A 15,503-nucleotide genomic window follows, 5' to 3' on the forward strand; every position below is an offset into this window, starting at 1 on the left:
GACTTCTGACCAGGAGCTGGGAATGCAGTCCTTCCCGTCCCCACAACAGATTGCCAAAAGGAGCTGCAAGCAACCACACTCACCCTGGATAGCATCCCAAGAGCTGGGTAACCACAAAGTTAATGAGAGAAAATACACAAGAAAACAGGCATTCCTGTCTGTAATCCTGAGAGGGCTCTTTCCCTGATTACTGCAGAGCCAAACATTCCCAGCTAGGTCTACAATACAAGTTCACTTTGTGGCCTTCCCAGAGGCCAGTCTGAATTCTCCACAGCAGGCACTTACCCAAGCCATAGCTAATTCAATGAAGAACGAAGTTTTGATCTCATGGTGCAACTCTCCGATCTGCAGCAAAAAGCTCTCCTACATATTTTCCTCTTACCAATACACACAAGACTCTTACTGAAACCTTCCCAGAAAAGACCCACCGGACTATCCAACCCAATTCCAATCACAGATGCCACTCATGCTAAGGGGGATACAGATTTAAAGAAACCTGATGTATTTCCTACAGACATTCTCTGCCGACCTCTTGAAAAAAATGTTGCCCAGAATATTAAAAAAAAACCAACTTTAACAACATAATTTTTTACTCTTGTGTAAACTGTAACTTATTGTCAGTTCTGTAAATCTGCACACAACAGGTGGATTTAGCAAAAATGCCCCAACACAGGTCAGCAGAGGCTCAGATGAATGTAGCATCATTTCAGATTTCAGACTGTATAATTTGGTAATACTTTCTAGTTACACATAAAATCTAATAGTCCCAAGCATTGTTTAAAATACATTTTTTTTGAACTTAATCCATTATGATTTATGCCAGTAGCAAATAAATCACTGTCTGTCTTCTCCCTCTTACACATTCAGTATTTCCACTTACATTGTCACCTTCACTCCTCAGTTTCCAGAATGGCTGGATATAAAACCAGGATCCCTCGTTCCCGGCAGCATCCAGAGATACCCGCATAGCATTCTTCTCTAGCAGAGCTGGCAGTCTCTTATTGACTGTGAGGTACTTGTTACTTTTTATGTGCAATAGCTATGAAAAAATAGTAATTTAAAAAAATCAGTACAGCTGTTGCTTTTTCTCCCTTCAATCAAAAGAGGAGGCACAGGCTTTCACACTGTAGTGATTTTTCATAACATACATACAGACAAAATAAAACTAGAAGAGAGTTATCAGAATATATTGCAGTTTAGTAAAACAGATGCTACATCTCACATTGACAGAAATGTGTCAGCACTCAATTTTACAGCATATACTACACAAGTAGGGCAAGGGTCCATTAATAGAGTTACCTTCAGGAATTTCATCCATTACAAGAAAGTTGTACTGCACTTAAGAAAATAACTTCTGTCTCATTTATATGTCACGATGTACAAATTACTTCAGTGATTTAAAAGGAGCTGCACAGAACTTGTATAATATGATTTTGAAATAAATCTTGAAAATCAAAGATACATATTTACATTCAGATTCTAGCTGCAGCAGCAGAAATTACACATAAAATTTATATTATGACATATTATTTAAATATGAATATGCAGCACTTCTGGTAGGCTTTAAAACAGACAGAAAAACACAATATTGTAAACTTCACCACGTTATGTTTACCTGACCCTTGACAATCCAGACTGCTGTGGTTAGTTTCATTTTCACTGTAACCTTGAAATGAAACAACTGTTTCCTTCTGGGTTCTGAGAAAAGGCAGATGGATTTCAATAGGTTTACCTGTATGACATTGCTGTATTTTACAATTTCACCCAACAGCTTTCTGTTCTCGCTTTCATTCTGCTTTTGTTCCAGTTCTGCTGCATGCTGCAAGAGAATGATTATTTCTTTAAACTCTACAATATCAGTACCTGTACTCAGCTACTGGAACAGATAGTGTAAAAATGAAATGAAATCACATTTAAAATGCTTCCTCCAACCTGCAAGCATCACTGCACTGAAAATACTAGCACCTGAATCCTGTTGCAGCATGATTTTCTGAACTATAATCACTCAGACCCTGTGTAATGATTCCCATTTTTCATTACCTAGAATAGAAACTCAGTCACAATTTATGGATCACACCCGAGATGCATACTATTTTAAAAATTTTCAAGCAAGAAAAGTAATTCCAGGTGCTTTATTTCATCCTGAAAGAGGAAAAAGAATGGCCTATGATTAGCCTCTCCCTGTCACCATTCCTTTTACTTGTTGCGTTTTTAATTGCGTATACATACATTTACTTGATATACAACAAAACAAAGCTAGTAGGTCACACATTGCAAAATCAAGGCTAAGCACAATAGTCTGGGTCAAACACAGCCACAGAACAGTATCTCAGCTCCTAGCTCTAATTGCTGTATAGCTAGCTCTAGCCACACACCATGTGCCCTCCTTGCTGTTTTTAACTGGAACCACCGACAGCCTCTCTCCACTGCACATGAAACTATCAACCCGGTTTGATATGACCTTGTTTTCATTTAGTTTTATGCACTAAATTATAACATCAGGCCAGCTCTTTTTCAGAGGCAGAGGAGTTGCTCCATCCACACTGTATTAATGCAAAACAAAATCTGCCCAATGGCTCAAGGAAGAATCACCTAGACTGAAAGCAAAGATAACGGCAATTCTGAGGAATTTCCAGACTAAAGCACTGAAAACATCTCTTTGTCCACTCCTTTACCTGACTCCTGGAAAGGACATCTGCAAAAAATAGCATGATTTAAACCAGGTCTCACTCCTGATTTTAACAACTCCATTTTAATTTTATAAAACTTCTGAAAGCAATATTTTGCTTAAAGCAAAGGCAAAACCCCCAGCCCAAAGTAAGACAAAAATGAGCGCAGGGGCAATAAATGCCCATCAGGAGGTAGGAAAGTAAGGAAAATATAAAGTTGCTACACTGGCATAGTAATATTCATGACGGTGATTCCCAAGGCATTTATTATTCTTTCTCATTCTATTGTAGTTCTACAGTCTGCAGATTGAGATAAGATTACAAGTATAGATGTCCCTTACTTGAAGTTTCTTCAGCAGTGCTGCTTCTGTATGGTTTCCTTGTTTAGCTTGCTTGGCTTTCCAGTACTGCTTCTGGGCTGAGTATCGGTTCATAGGACACACCTTGAAAAGGCAGTCTGTGGAAGATTGAAAGAAACATTCATAAATAATGTTGAAAGACATTTCCTTCATTTGTAAGTATGCTTTGGTTGGTTTTCTTCTTCCAGAAATGCCTAGCTACTGGTGTTTAAACATAGTCACCAAAGAGCTTAATGACAACGATACCATAAACAGGGTGGCAGAACATCCGAGTTGAACCAAAAGCCTTCAATCCCCACATGTGCCCACTCCATGCAGTCTCCCTGTAAAAGTCCCAGGCTGTGAGCCTGCCATATGCAAAACTGCCTGCTGCCTTATTAGCACTCCTTGCTGCAGCACATTACGGATGCACTGTTTGAAGGCATGGAAACCTTGAGAAAACAGTCCTGCTTTCTGTACGCCATACACCCGGCTGCCCCGGTGCCTCTGGCACTGCTGAAACAACTGCATGGGCATGCAGCTGCAAGCCACCAAGGAGATTAACATGGTGTTCAGGTCTGTAAGCACTTTTGCCAAGATTAAAAAAAAAGTAACAGTGAAAACAACAAAGTGACACAAACTGAACATCACCACCACCCAACAGACCAGATGAAAAATGGCTAAGGAGGAAGGGAAGGCTGCTCACAGGAACTGCCCGAGCAGGGTGGCTGAGCAGACAACAGAGCAGGGGGTACTCCCTGAGGAGACTGCAGCCAGCAGGGGAGCCACGGAGTGACAAACAAGAAGCAGTGAATGAAAGAGAGTTGCAACACACCCACCCTCATCTCCTCCCCATTGCATCCCCATGGGGACCACATGCAGCATGCAGTGAGGGGGCTGGGTACCGGGAAGGGGGAGAGATGTGTCTGGAGGGAAGCCAAGGGATGCTTCCTTCCCTAAGCGCTTATTCAATTGTTAATCTTCACTTCCCAACCCCAGAATCAGTAACTGAAAACTAATGTTATCTGGCAATAAACTAAATTTTGTGAAATTCCCTGACTCAAGACCTTTTGGGATTTCTGGGGCCAGTGACAGTTCTATAGATGGGAAATAGAGGCAATCCATCCAAACCGAACTAACTTACAGTGATAAATGATACCTAGTCTTGCATGGTCCCACTCATCACTTGCTCTAAAAGCTAGGCTTGAAAGACCTTTTACTTAGCAAATGTTAGTATCTGTCCCTTCAGACCCCACAACTGGCCAGAGGAAAGGACAGGGAAGTATTAATTAGCAGAGTTTTGCTGAGACTAGTGAGAACATACAGGACTGCGTATGTATTACAGCGTGAAACTCTTCCCCAGCATGAGTTGCAATTTATAGATATCAAAGGAAGGTCTGTCCCAAACTATGAGCTCTCCATGTTTAACTGTCACAAACAGCCAAGCACTGTCTGAGGACTAATCCACCCCCAGAGGAGAACAACCTCTGAAGAATTTCCTCCCTGCTCCATGTCAGGGTCTCAGGAAGGTAGAGATGGGAGGGAAGCAACCAGTCATACCCGACTCCCAGCCACCCAACTGCAGCACAAGCTCAAGCCATGTAATAGCTGCAATGTATCCTACTTAGAAGAGGTTTCACCCTAGGGCTGGATTAAGAACAGAAAGAGTTCCTCTTCTGATCCCACAAGCACATCTTGCAGGCACTGACACCCCAGTTTGGTCAATCAGCAACATCACTTCTCTAATCATCAGGCAACTTTCCCACAAAAAAAGAGACTCTGCAACACCACTGAAAAGCCACATTGCACTGTGTATGGCACAGACAGTGCTCCTCACAAAAATACAGAAAAGAAAGAGGAAAAGAGGAGAACAAACACTCTAGCTCCATGTGAGCAACATGAAGTGCTTATTTACCATCGCACTCCACACAATTAAAGGCATACACATCACACAGCACAGAATAATTTGAGAACAGTCCTCTCTGCCCTCAGCTCTCCTGCTGCCTTCTCTGAAGAGTCTCTTTCCAACAGCACTGTATAGTCACCCTCATCTCTGTTATCAAAGGTGCTGTACTATGAAATAGCAATCACAATATCAACACTAAGTACATGTCCCACTTAATGGATCAATGTGTAGGTGACCCTGCTGAATTTACCAACTTTGAGTGCCACTTTTAAATACAGTGTAATCTTGTCATTCACCCATTGCTGTCACAAAAATGTCAGCAGGGGAAGCTATAGGGAACTATCCTTACGTCGTGGTCTGTTTTTAACCACTAAGTCAGGTCAGCAGCAGACAGTTTCTGTTTTACAGTGCTCTTCTACTCGCTGTCTAATTCCCATAGCAAGTTTAACACCTGCTGTTACTAACTACCCAAGACTTGTTCCAGCTCTCCAACCCGCAACAGCAGGTATGGGAAGTCCCACCTATCACACATGTGATGAGAAATATTTCCTAACTGTTCCACCCCTATGAGTGAAAATTCAAGTGTCAAACTCTCAACCTCTCTGCAGAAGATGCTACATATCAAGGCAGATAGTATTCTCACTTTCAACACTGTCAGTCCAATGGAATTACTCTTTCATACAGGGAGGACGAGGAGATTTAGCTCCTTTGAGATATATCCTCCAATATATGCCCACCTCTTCCAGTCTGTGAGGAGTTACTGAAATTCATGTTATCTCTTGTAACACAACAGGAAAGGGAAGGGATAGTGTGAAAACTGGCTTTCCCTACCCTAAGTAAAAATGAACTTTCATTACCTGAAGTAAAACAGGCAGCATTCTCAACTACAATCAGCCCCAGCTAAGCAGAGCTATCTGATGTTAGTGCTGCCAAAACCACTAGCATAAGACTGTGCCACTCACTCCTCCCACCACCTGCATCCCCCGAGCTAGCAGTTTGTGACAGTGCTGGCTCTCAAGCCACAAGCTAAGCTGCAATGGTTTTAGTTCCCCAAATTCGGCCACACATATATTGGCCATCATTATACCAAGTTTTATTTGCATTGCCTCTTCCCTTCATGGCAATTGATCTTCCTCTACTGTTCACAGCAGCAGAGGTTATTCATACAAAAACACCGGTGGCAGAACTTTCCTTGGCACTGACCCGAAGTCCTCACTGATTTGCTCCCTAATCGCAGCCCTGAGTTGCTGCTCCTACAAGAAAGTGTTGCAAATCTTTGTCAAAGCAAACCCAGCCACCTTGTAAAGGTGTTTACTTGCATTTGAAAGGGGAACATTTACAATGAGAACTACATCACACAACTTTAGAGTACACAACTCCCACGTAACTTTTACAATATCCTGGACACAGAGAAGGAAAAAAAGTCCAAAACAAACCACAATTACAAAACACCTGTGTACTGTTAAATTGTACTGTATGTTGTAGGAGATTTTACTTTGAGTATCAGGATTTCAGCTCATAAGACATAAGTCTGTTATTATTTTCTGTAACTATAATTAACATGCCTTCTCAAAAGGCTTCATGAAACATTTCTCTGAAGTAACATCTTTTTTTATAGGACCAGTCTTCATTTCTCAGTTACTCCCCACACATCCTGCTACTTGAGTAAACACACCGCTTCCCATCCTCATGCAAAGTCTCAATGCACTGTGCCAGCACACTGCACAGAAATGCAAGATGTACACGGATGTGCAGTCACTACTGAGCAGGTCTGTCTTCCAAAGGTGGGTGAATTTTTCCTAATGGTAGTTCTCAAAGAAAAGGAAATGCAGAGCAGGTGCTAGGTAACCTCAGCCACCACGCAACTCTGTCTGTAGCCGTGCTGCATAACACAGTTCTGACTTGCAGTCTAGTGCTTTAGAAGTTGAACTACCAAAACCTTTTAAAATCAGTATTATTTCAACTGTATTTTCCTCAATTTATAGACTAAAACAAATATGTATTCTTTGTTTCCAGACAAGCTTTTTTTTTAAGATTCCAGATACATTAAAAATAGGTCTTCTCATGGGCTGCGTGGGGTTTTTGCACTTACTTTTATTAAAGCAGCAATAAGATACTACACAAATTCAAGCTTTGTGGTCCTAAACATCAGGAGGGGGGAAGCAGAGCCTGCCTCAGGGAAGCTATGGTTTAAATAAACAGGAAAAAAAGAGAAACCGAGGCATAAATTTATAATGCAACTTTACAGCACACACAGTAGATAAAAAGCTCAGCCCTCCTGGAGGTCAGTCTAGCAACCTGCTCATGAGACAGACTGTCTCTTCTAACTTCTCTAGACATTCTCTGACAGTCATAGTTCCTAAATCATTACTATAGAGTTTTACATAAATGCTTCTCTTCCTGAGAACACTAATTAAGTAGGCACTATCAAAGGTAAACAAATAGCTTTAAAGCAAATAGCTTAAAAGTATCAGCCAGTTTCACTTACTAAACTGCCATGCATTCAACTTCTGCAGTTTCATCAGTCTTCTCATAGCCCCAAAATCTTCCAGGCAAAATTCCAATTACTTATGCACAAAGTGAGGATGGAGAAGATAAGAAATACTGCCACCCCAGCTCATATACATTTTTAAAGCAATGAAGATCACCCCAAGTTTTCTTTACAAAATGGAAACAAAGGGAAGCTCTCCCTGGTCACACTCCAGGTTTAAATTCCTACAATACACCTTGGCTCATTAGAGAGTAAGAAAATATGAAAATTATCAGTACTGAGACACATATGAACTGCTTATTGGGGGGGGGGTGTGTGACATTTCTTAATCAGAACAATCAAAACATTAAAAGCAGCAACTCCCAGAGTGCAAGCAAAATCCACAGAGGATGGACTCAGCACCGAACTGACCATCTGCCTGAGCCTACAAATGTGCACAAAACGCCAGTCTTCAAAAGGCGATAGTGGGTGCGACAACCACCCACAGCACATCCTCTGAGCAAAAAGCAACTACACTCAGGAAGTGTGAAAAGGAAAATAACCCGTATTATGCCTTGTACATGTTTCTTGCAAATGGATAAAGATAGCTTAGAACAGTATTTGTCCAATGCTTTCTCTCCCCTCCCTGCTCTCCCCACCCCACACCCTCCCCCTTTATTTTTAAGTGTTAGAAATTCAACTCTTGCCCGTCATGGAAGACTTCTATGATTTGCAGAACTAGAGAAATTATCACATGGCTTTAATTAAACCAGCAGGCTGACAAATGAGTAAGTGGAAGCGTTAGAGCTATTAAATCACAGTGTATACAAATCCATGTGTTTCAAAAAAAAATACAGAAAGGTGAAAAAGAGCTGAATTGAGAATGGAAAGGGAGGAATGCAAGGGAGCAAGGAGGGGGGCAATGAAGAGTCCTAAGGAGGACAACAGAGAAAGCCATCAGGAGTCTGAGAAGAAAATGAAAGCAATTATGGAACTGAAAGAAACAAGATGAAAACACAAAGATAAACCAAAACGATGCAGGAGAAGGCAAGTAAAAAGCAAAGTGGCAGATGGCAGAGGAAAGGGTAGGAGGAGGAAAGGAGAGAATGCAGAGGAACGTAATGGAAGGGAGAGAAGAAAGAACAATGTCAGAAAAAGCTTAGAACAGACTAAAAATTCAGAGAAAGAAGGATACTTAGAACCTCAAACCACTTTCACTGCAGATCCTTCAACAAAAGAGATTATAAAATGTAGGGAAGTTTAAATCAGTTTAAGAACTGGTCATTTTATATCTCAAATAGAAAAGAGACTTGGGATCCTTTTTCAGAGTTGCTAAATTTGACCAACAGGTCTTATCTGTGCTATTTTACACCTTGGAAGCTGAAAGTGTTTCCCACTGGAGATAACAGTATCAAGCTGAGGTGAGTTTAAGGTCACAGTCTCAGAAAGCTTGCAGTGCTGTTGCTCATGATGTGACTTTTCTTCAGAGGTACAGGAATTCTGGCACATACTCTTCTTCCTAATCTCTGTGAGCCTAGCCCTGCAGCAGCGTAAGCAGTTCCATCACGACACTAGAGCGCTTTAGCTGTCACTAGCTTCAGTTAGAATTAGGACAAGAAGCACCTGGCTTGATAGTCCCTTAAATTCAACTGCAAAATAGTAAACATCTTTTTCTTTTATTTTTTTCCTTCCCCAACAGACTTCAGGAAACACATGTGGGACCAAATTCTGCCCTCCTTTGCACTGATGCAAATCTGGGTATGCACACTGACGAACACAGAGCTACTCCAGGTTCATTCAAGTGTGACTGTAGGGGAAATGTGGACCACAGCTTCTTTGTATGGACACAAATGAAAAGCAACCACAGCTTTCCTTAGCTTAACAGTACTCCGTTTTGTAGGATGTTCTGAAACAACGAGAATAGCTACCACCCACTCAAAAACCCAGAAAGCAAACACGTAACAAAACCGAAACTGCTATTTTGAGACACCAGTATACATAGGCTTTCAGTTCAGGCCAACAGCTCAGCACCTAAATTTGATCTCTGAGTGAACTTCGTAGGAGGGATACAAGTCCTTAGAAAACACAATCCTTTCTCCCCCACCCCGTTAGGGATAGTTTATAAAATATTACCAAAAAAGAGCAAACATAGTCCTCTGATGTTAATTTTCAGAGTCAGTCCTTGGAATCCAAACATCTTGTTAGAAACATGCCTTTCTCATAGTTCTCTGACTCTTAGGTCATGCTCTAACCTCAAATCAAGGCCAGTTCAGCTATCAGTGATAAAAACATTGTAAACCATACAGACAGCAGTTCCTATTACTAAAGAGGCCCTACTCTTCCTGCTGTTAGATGCTATTTTTAGTTGTTTATGTCTAATCATTCAATTAATCATTCATGTCTAAGTCGTCTTCTTATGTCAAGAACCTACTTAAAGCAGGTTTTCTTTGTTTTATGAACATTGCTGTTTTAATTGAATATTATTTCCCACAAGACTCGGGGGGGGGGGAGGGGGGGGGAAGGGTGGAATATGGGTTTTGCTTATGTTTCTTGGTTATAAGAACAACATTTAGCAACTCTTTTGCCTCAGTGCTCTTGAGCAGAGGTAAGACATTTAACAACACATGGAAGAGATGTGCTTTTGGTTGCTGTCTTAATACAGACACCTGTGTGGTACCAGGCACTAAATCCCAATTAGACAGCAAATTTCTGCTGTGTTCTCAGCAAAACCCCTGCTACTCCCACACTTCAAAATTTGACTTGTAAGATGAAGGAGAAAACAACGAAACAATGGCTTTGATCTTTGCTGTAGCCATCCTCCTGAACACCACTTGATTACACATATGTGAAGCAGCATGCAAATGCTACTAGATGTGGCCCCTAAGAATATATCCGTGATGTTATAAGCATGGTAGGTTGCATCAATTAAGGTGACAAAACTCACTTTTTCACTAATTTAGCTTCTCCAACAGATGTTGCAGTTCACCCACATCTGCATGCTACCACAATGCTAGCAATAGCTACACAAGCCACTTCAAAATTAAGTCAGATATGGGTGCACCCTAAACCAGAAAGAGGTAACAAGTGACAGGAGGAGAGGCTGCTGGAGTCAAAGGGAGCTAAGAGGCAGCAGTGAAGAGGAGAAGGAAAGTAACTAGTAACAAGTTTTGGGGCAGGAAGGGAAAGGAAGAAGAGGTGATCCCCAAGAAGCGGAGGATCTGAGTTAAAGGTTAGATGCTGTGGTGAAGAGGGAAGAGAGGCAGTAAGAAATAAAGGGATGTGTTATGCAAGCAACAGAGGTTGTGATAGGGAACATAGCCAAAACTGTCTACAACTAATAGAAAACATTCCCCTGCAGAAGCTAGGATGTAATGCAGAAGCACAGTCCTTGCATTCCCCCAGCAGCAGAAGACAGCTGTATCTCTTGTCAGTGTCTCATCCCCTTCTGACATATGATCTATGTACACATGTACTACTACCACCACTGATGGCATGCCATTAGCGCTGAGAGTTCAATAACCTTGCACCCTGGATCAATGTGCCCAGACCTTCTTGATGCTGTTGAAATAACGGGTTTTTTTGTGTGTGAAAAAATTCGGCACAGAACACTATCAACTTTTTCCTTCTTTGCCTCTTCACGTTACGGAAGAACATCACAGAATTGTGTAAAAAGAACTCTACTGTACTGAAGTTATAAAACCAAGCCCTCAATAGACAATGAAAAAATTAAGGTTGTCTTTTTAACATTTGTTCAGCTCCTTGATTGTAGGCATTTGGATGTATTCTGCAATTACACTGTCACATGCAACTCTTTTCCAGTGACCTCTGTCTCACCTAGAAATCTGGGTATGTCCTACTCTGGGAAGAAGTGACAGAAATACTATCAAAAGAATCACCATCTGAAATTTTGTGCAACCTGGAAACTGAATTAAACATGTATTTGCAGGCAGCAAGAGGGTGAAATCACAGTTCGGTAGCCTGAAAGCCACACTGGAGAACTAGATGCTATCCCCATCTCTGCTATAAAGTGTTCCATGACACCACACAAGTGACTGAAATATATTACTATTAGTTTCTAAGCACACATCCTCACTTTCTCAGTTTCCAAGATCTGCCAATGTGCTGAATGCTCACAGCTGGAACTGGAAGTAACTGCTGATGTTTCCTGAATATATAATGGAAAAAAATCTCAAATACTCTGGGCAAGCAGAACTTCAGTCTCTCAATGTTTTAAATGTAACTTTTTTACCATAATAGCATATACATTACAGTATTAATAAACATTGGTAATAAAATAAGGTTAAGAATGTCAGTGCAACCTCTTGTGATAGACACAAGCACACATGAAATGCGTTTCCCTTGCTCTAAACCAGGCAAGCCACCATAACTGTCTATCTCTTAACAGGTGTGAATCCAAGCCCATTTAAGCCAAAAGAGGTCTGGACCAGGTTAGTAAGACTAGTTTGGCACAGCTAGAGCCAAAGGCTCAAATCAAGACTGAGAGCTTTTATTCCACCCCCACCCGCATATAAACAGACAGAACTTCTGATACCACAGGAGTATTTTTTAGCACTCAAGAAGTAGAAACCGCATGTTTTCAGTGCATTGTTATTTTTTTTAATAAGAAAAACAGCAGAATCATCCAAATCTACAAGGTCATGTCTAAGAAAGCTGAGAAAAGTCAGATGCGGTTTTAAGCTAAGCAAAACAAAAGGCTGACAAAATATTTGGGGGTAGTCTTTAAAATGCTGTCTTATCTCTAAAAAAAATAAACCAGCAACTCAAGTAGTTTTGAACCTCATGAGCTTGTTTCCCACTTACAGTAAGAACAGGGCTGGAGCAAGGAGCTGGTCACACAGCAGGGGATCAGCATTTAGTGTACGGAACAGAGCAACCAACTCTTGGACTACAAGAAAATTGGTCTCTTTCCCCACGTTTTCTACCTACCCCACATGCCTTTGCTGATTTGGTATTTAGTTCTCAAAATCTGTTATTCACATTCCAGTTTGAAACTTTGGCAATGTGTTCATAAACCATGAAGGCATCTGGGAAGTTAGGTGTCTGGTAATGCAAAGTGTCCAAGGAGTTAGAAAATGCCTCAACTGGTCATTAAAAAAACATTATTCCCAGTTACTGACCTCTGAACTTCTTTGGAGGATTAGCAAGGTCACCTGCCTCTGGCTGAACCACACACCGGTCATCCACTAACCTATAAAAACAAAAGTTATTACACTTACTAAAATATGCATTTAACATCACTGCATATAAATGCAGAGACATACCTGTCACGCCACAGATAAAGAAGCTTACACATTTCTCCAATTTAATTTGAAAAATACCTTAGAAACGCCATTATTCAGTTACTAAGCATAACCAAGAAAACTCCACATTTTCCTTCAAGAAAGAGGATTTCTTCTATTGCACTGAATTATAGACTGTTTCAGTTAAAGTCCCTTTGTTACACCGTGTACATTGATGTTACATGTAAAATTCTTGTTTTCTCTCATTAAAGCCCATTAAACCTGAATCAGAAATAGTTTGTTTTTCTGCAGCTGTCAGATTTTCTCAGCTGTTACCCTAGAGCATAATCATCAAAATCAACAGTCTCTGAGCGACTTAAATGAGCCCTGGAAAAAGACCTCGAAGAAAAATGTTGGGAAGGTACACTTGCATTTGCTACAAGAAAGGATATTTAAAGCATTATGGGTTAGCTTGGCCCTACACTTGCAAGCTGTCCCATGCCTGCAGATTGCTGCACCCCACCAGGGACTTCTAAGGGGATGCACAGCAAGCAGCCTTCACGTGGGTACACGAGTATATATATGTGGATCTGCTGACACTTATCAGGACATGCAGGGTGGTTTCTCCAGTGACTTGTTGTTTCATAACACTGTTTTGTCTAGAATTTGAATCTGGAATTCAGTAAAGCATCTTGGGTTTTATTCTTTAAACATTCCGCTATTCTTCACCATTTCCAATCTTTCCTCTGAGGAGGTATGTCGAATTAAGATTCAGCTCCGATCAAAACTCATAGGACCACATTTTCCTTTGCTAAAATGAATAAGCATTTCGTTTAATCCACACCAGAAGATCTAAATAGCGAATCAAACATATTTCTCACAGTATTTTAGAAGTTAAATAAGCAATCAAATTCAAAAATATAAATTGTTAATCTTATCACAGAACCTCCTAAACATAAATTCAGCTTCCTTTCAGGAAGCTATCCTGTAAATAGTCTGCCTGTTTCAAACAATTATTCAGGAAAATCATGTTTAAGGACACACCACTGTCCTGCCACTTCACAACACTCTTAGCAGCATCTTCTGTGGGAGGTTGCCAGAAAAAGCACAATTTGGGTTCAGCCAAATACACAGTACATGCATTCCGTTTTCACTGAAGTTGGTGAAGGCTTTGCATCTACCCACAAGCACAGCAAGACCTGTGCCCCAGCATGCCCATGAATTTTCTACCTCTAGCAAGCTGACTGCTGACAAGCTGCCCACTGTGGTTGCAGCTCCCAGAAACAGAAATGAAAACAATAAAGAATTTTGGAAGTCAGCAGCTCAGATCTTATAACATACTTGGATGCAAACGTGAAATGTCAGTGAGGAAGGAGTAACAGTTCCAGAAGCAGGCAGGGGACCTGCCATGGGCTTATGGAGTTGTGTTTTTCACAGTCTAGGTTAGGCCAGGCTTAACAAGAACAAAGAGAGGTTTAACAGCAGGACTTAGGAAGAGTCAGCCCTGCAGGATGTCCTCTGCCTAAGATGTAATGGGCCTAAGCTTCCTATAAACAGCACCTAAACCCTGGAGTCCCAGAAGAAACAGGGCTGGAAAGGACGAGCTTAACAGATTGTTTTTCAAAGGACTTTAATGTCAAGAAGTACTCCCCCCTCAACAAAATCCCTCAAAGGCTTTCTGAATGAACCCATAAGGTTTGACCCTTAAGCACTGTCAGGACGGAGGACAGTACATTGGAAACTCGGCGTAATTCATAAGGAACATCTTGTGTTCCTTAGTGACAACTTGTGCACTCTCATGACAACTATAACTGTGGATGAACTGCAAAACTTTCTTCATGGAGCCACAGCACTGTACCAAAAGCCATATAGAAAACAAGGTGTTGGTGCCGAGAAAAGCAAAGAAGATCTTGCACACTCTGAGTCAGTTAGCTGCCGTGTTCAAACATGTTAGACTTCCAAGATTCAGAAAATAGACATTAAACAATATCAATCACTTTCATTTAAGCATTCTCTAAAGGCACAAAGATAAGGACCATAAATGAGTTCTACGATCATTAGGAACCCAAGACATCAGGCAAGACAAAGGAGAAAGGAATCCCTGCTACTCCCATCCTATAGACATGAAATGACAGCACAGAAGATTGACCTGTAGGCAGGACAGCAGCGTGGCAGACCAGAAACATCATCTCCTGAGCCCTTGCTCAGTGCCTCAGCTTTTGACACCTTCAGACAAAAATCTGAATAAAACATTACTCTGTCGATATAACAGTCTTCCAACAACTGAATCCCCAAAATTTCTATGTAATGACGTTCATCCTGTATTCCAGCAGTATATCCTTCAAAGAGTTCAGCAGTTACTTGTTACTGTAGAGGTGCTTGTTACGGTACTGTAGCGAGAGCTGAGCTGCACACGGATGCAAGACTTCAGCCTGTTCTGTAGGCTGGAACAGAAGAGGCTCTTCAAACACAGACAACTTCTTCTGATACACAATTCAAATTATTCAAATCCCACTTTTTATACGGAGCCAAAAGGCAGCTGTTGGTTTGTTACTGAAGCCTGCTAGGTGGCTGCATTAAACCCTCAGTAATTCACAACCTTTGTAACCTGCAAACAATCGGTTTGAGATGTGTGAAACCAAACAACGGGCTTGACTACAAAAGGTCCCGGGCACCTGCAGCTTCTGTCAGACCACAGTACAGTGTGTTTTAAGATCACTCGCTTGCTGGTTTGCATAGGAGGCCAAAGTGCACCAGGCAAGACTTTTCTGATAAAGGCAGAATTTACTATATTATACCATTAAATTTTCAAGCTGTTTAAAAACTGATCTAAATTATTATGCCAACATTCAAGCCACTGTACGATCCAAAAAGCTTTGG

General features: G+C 41.1%; 1 protein-coding gene across 4 annotated transcripts in view; it reads right to left on the bottom strand.

Annotated features, from left to right (window-relative positions):
• Positions 1-15,503, bottom strand: part of ITPR2 (inositol 1,4,5-trisphosphate receptor type 2) — a 268,236-nt gene that overhangs the window by 223,251 nt on the left and 29,482 nt on the right. For 3 of the 4 annotated variants that reach the window (XM_056342122.1, XM_056342121.1, XM_056342123.1), the window contains exons 2-5: positions 12,522-12,592; positions 3,011-3,126; positions 1,733-1,819; positions 881-1,039 (exon numbers count right to left, since the gene is read on the bottom strand). In XM_056342122.1, the coding sequence (XP_056198097.1) occupies positions 881-1,039; positions 1,733-1,819; positions 3,011-3,126; positions 12,522-12,592 (433 nt within the window). The remainder of the gene's footprint in view (positions 1-880; positions 1,040-1,732; positions 1,820-3,010; positions 3,127-12,521; positions 12,593-15,503) is intronic. The other variant, XM_056342124.1, reaches the window with a different exon arrangement.

Source organism: Falco biarmicus, chromosome 5 (genome assembly GCF_023638135.1).
Source record: "Falco biarmicus isolate bFalBia1 chromosome 5, bFalBia1.pri, whole genome shotgun sequence".
Lineage (NCBI taxonomy): Eukaryota > Metazoa > Chordata > Aves > Falconiformes > Falconidae > Falco > Falco biarmicus.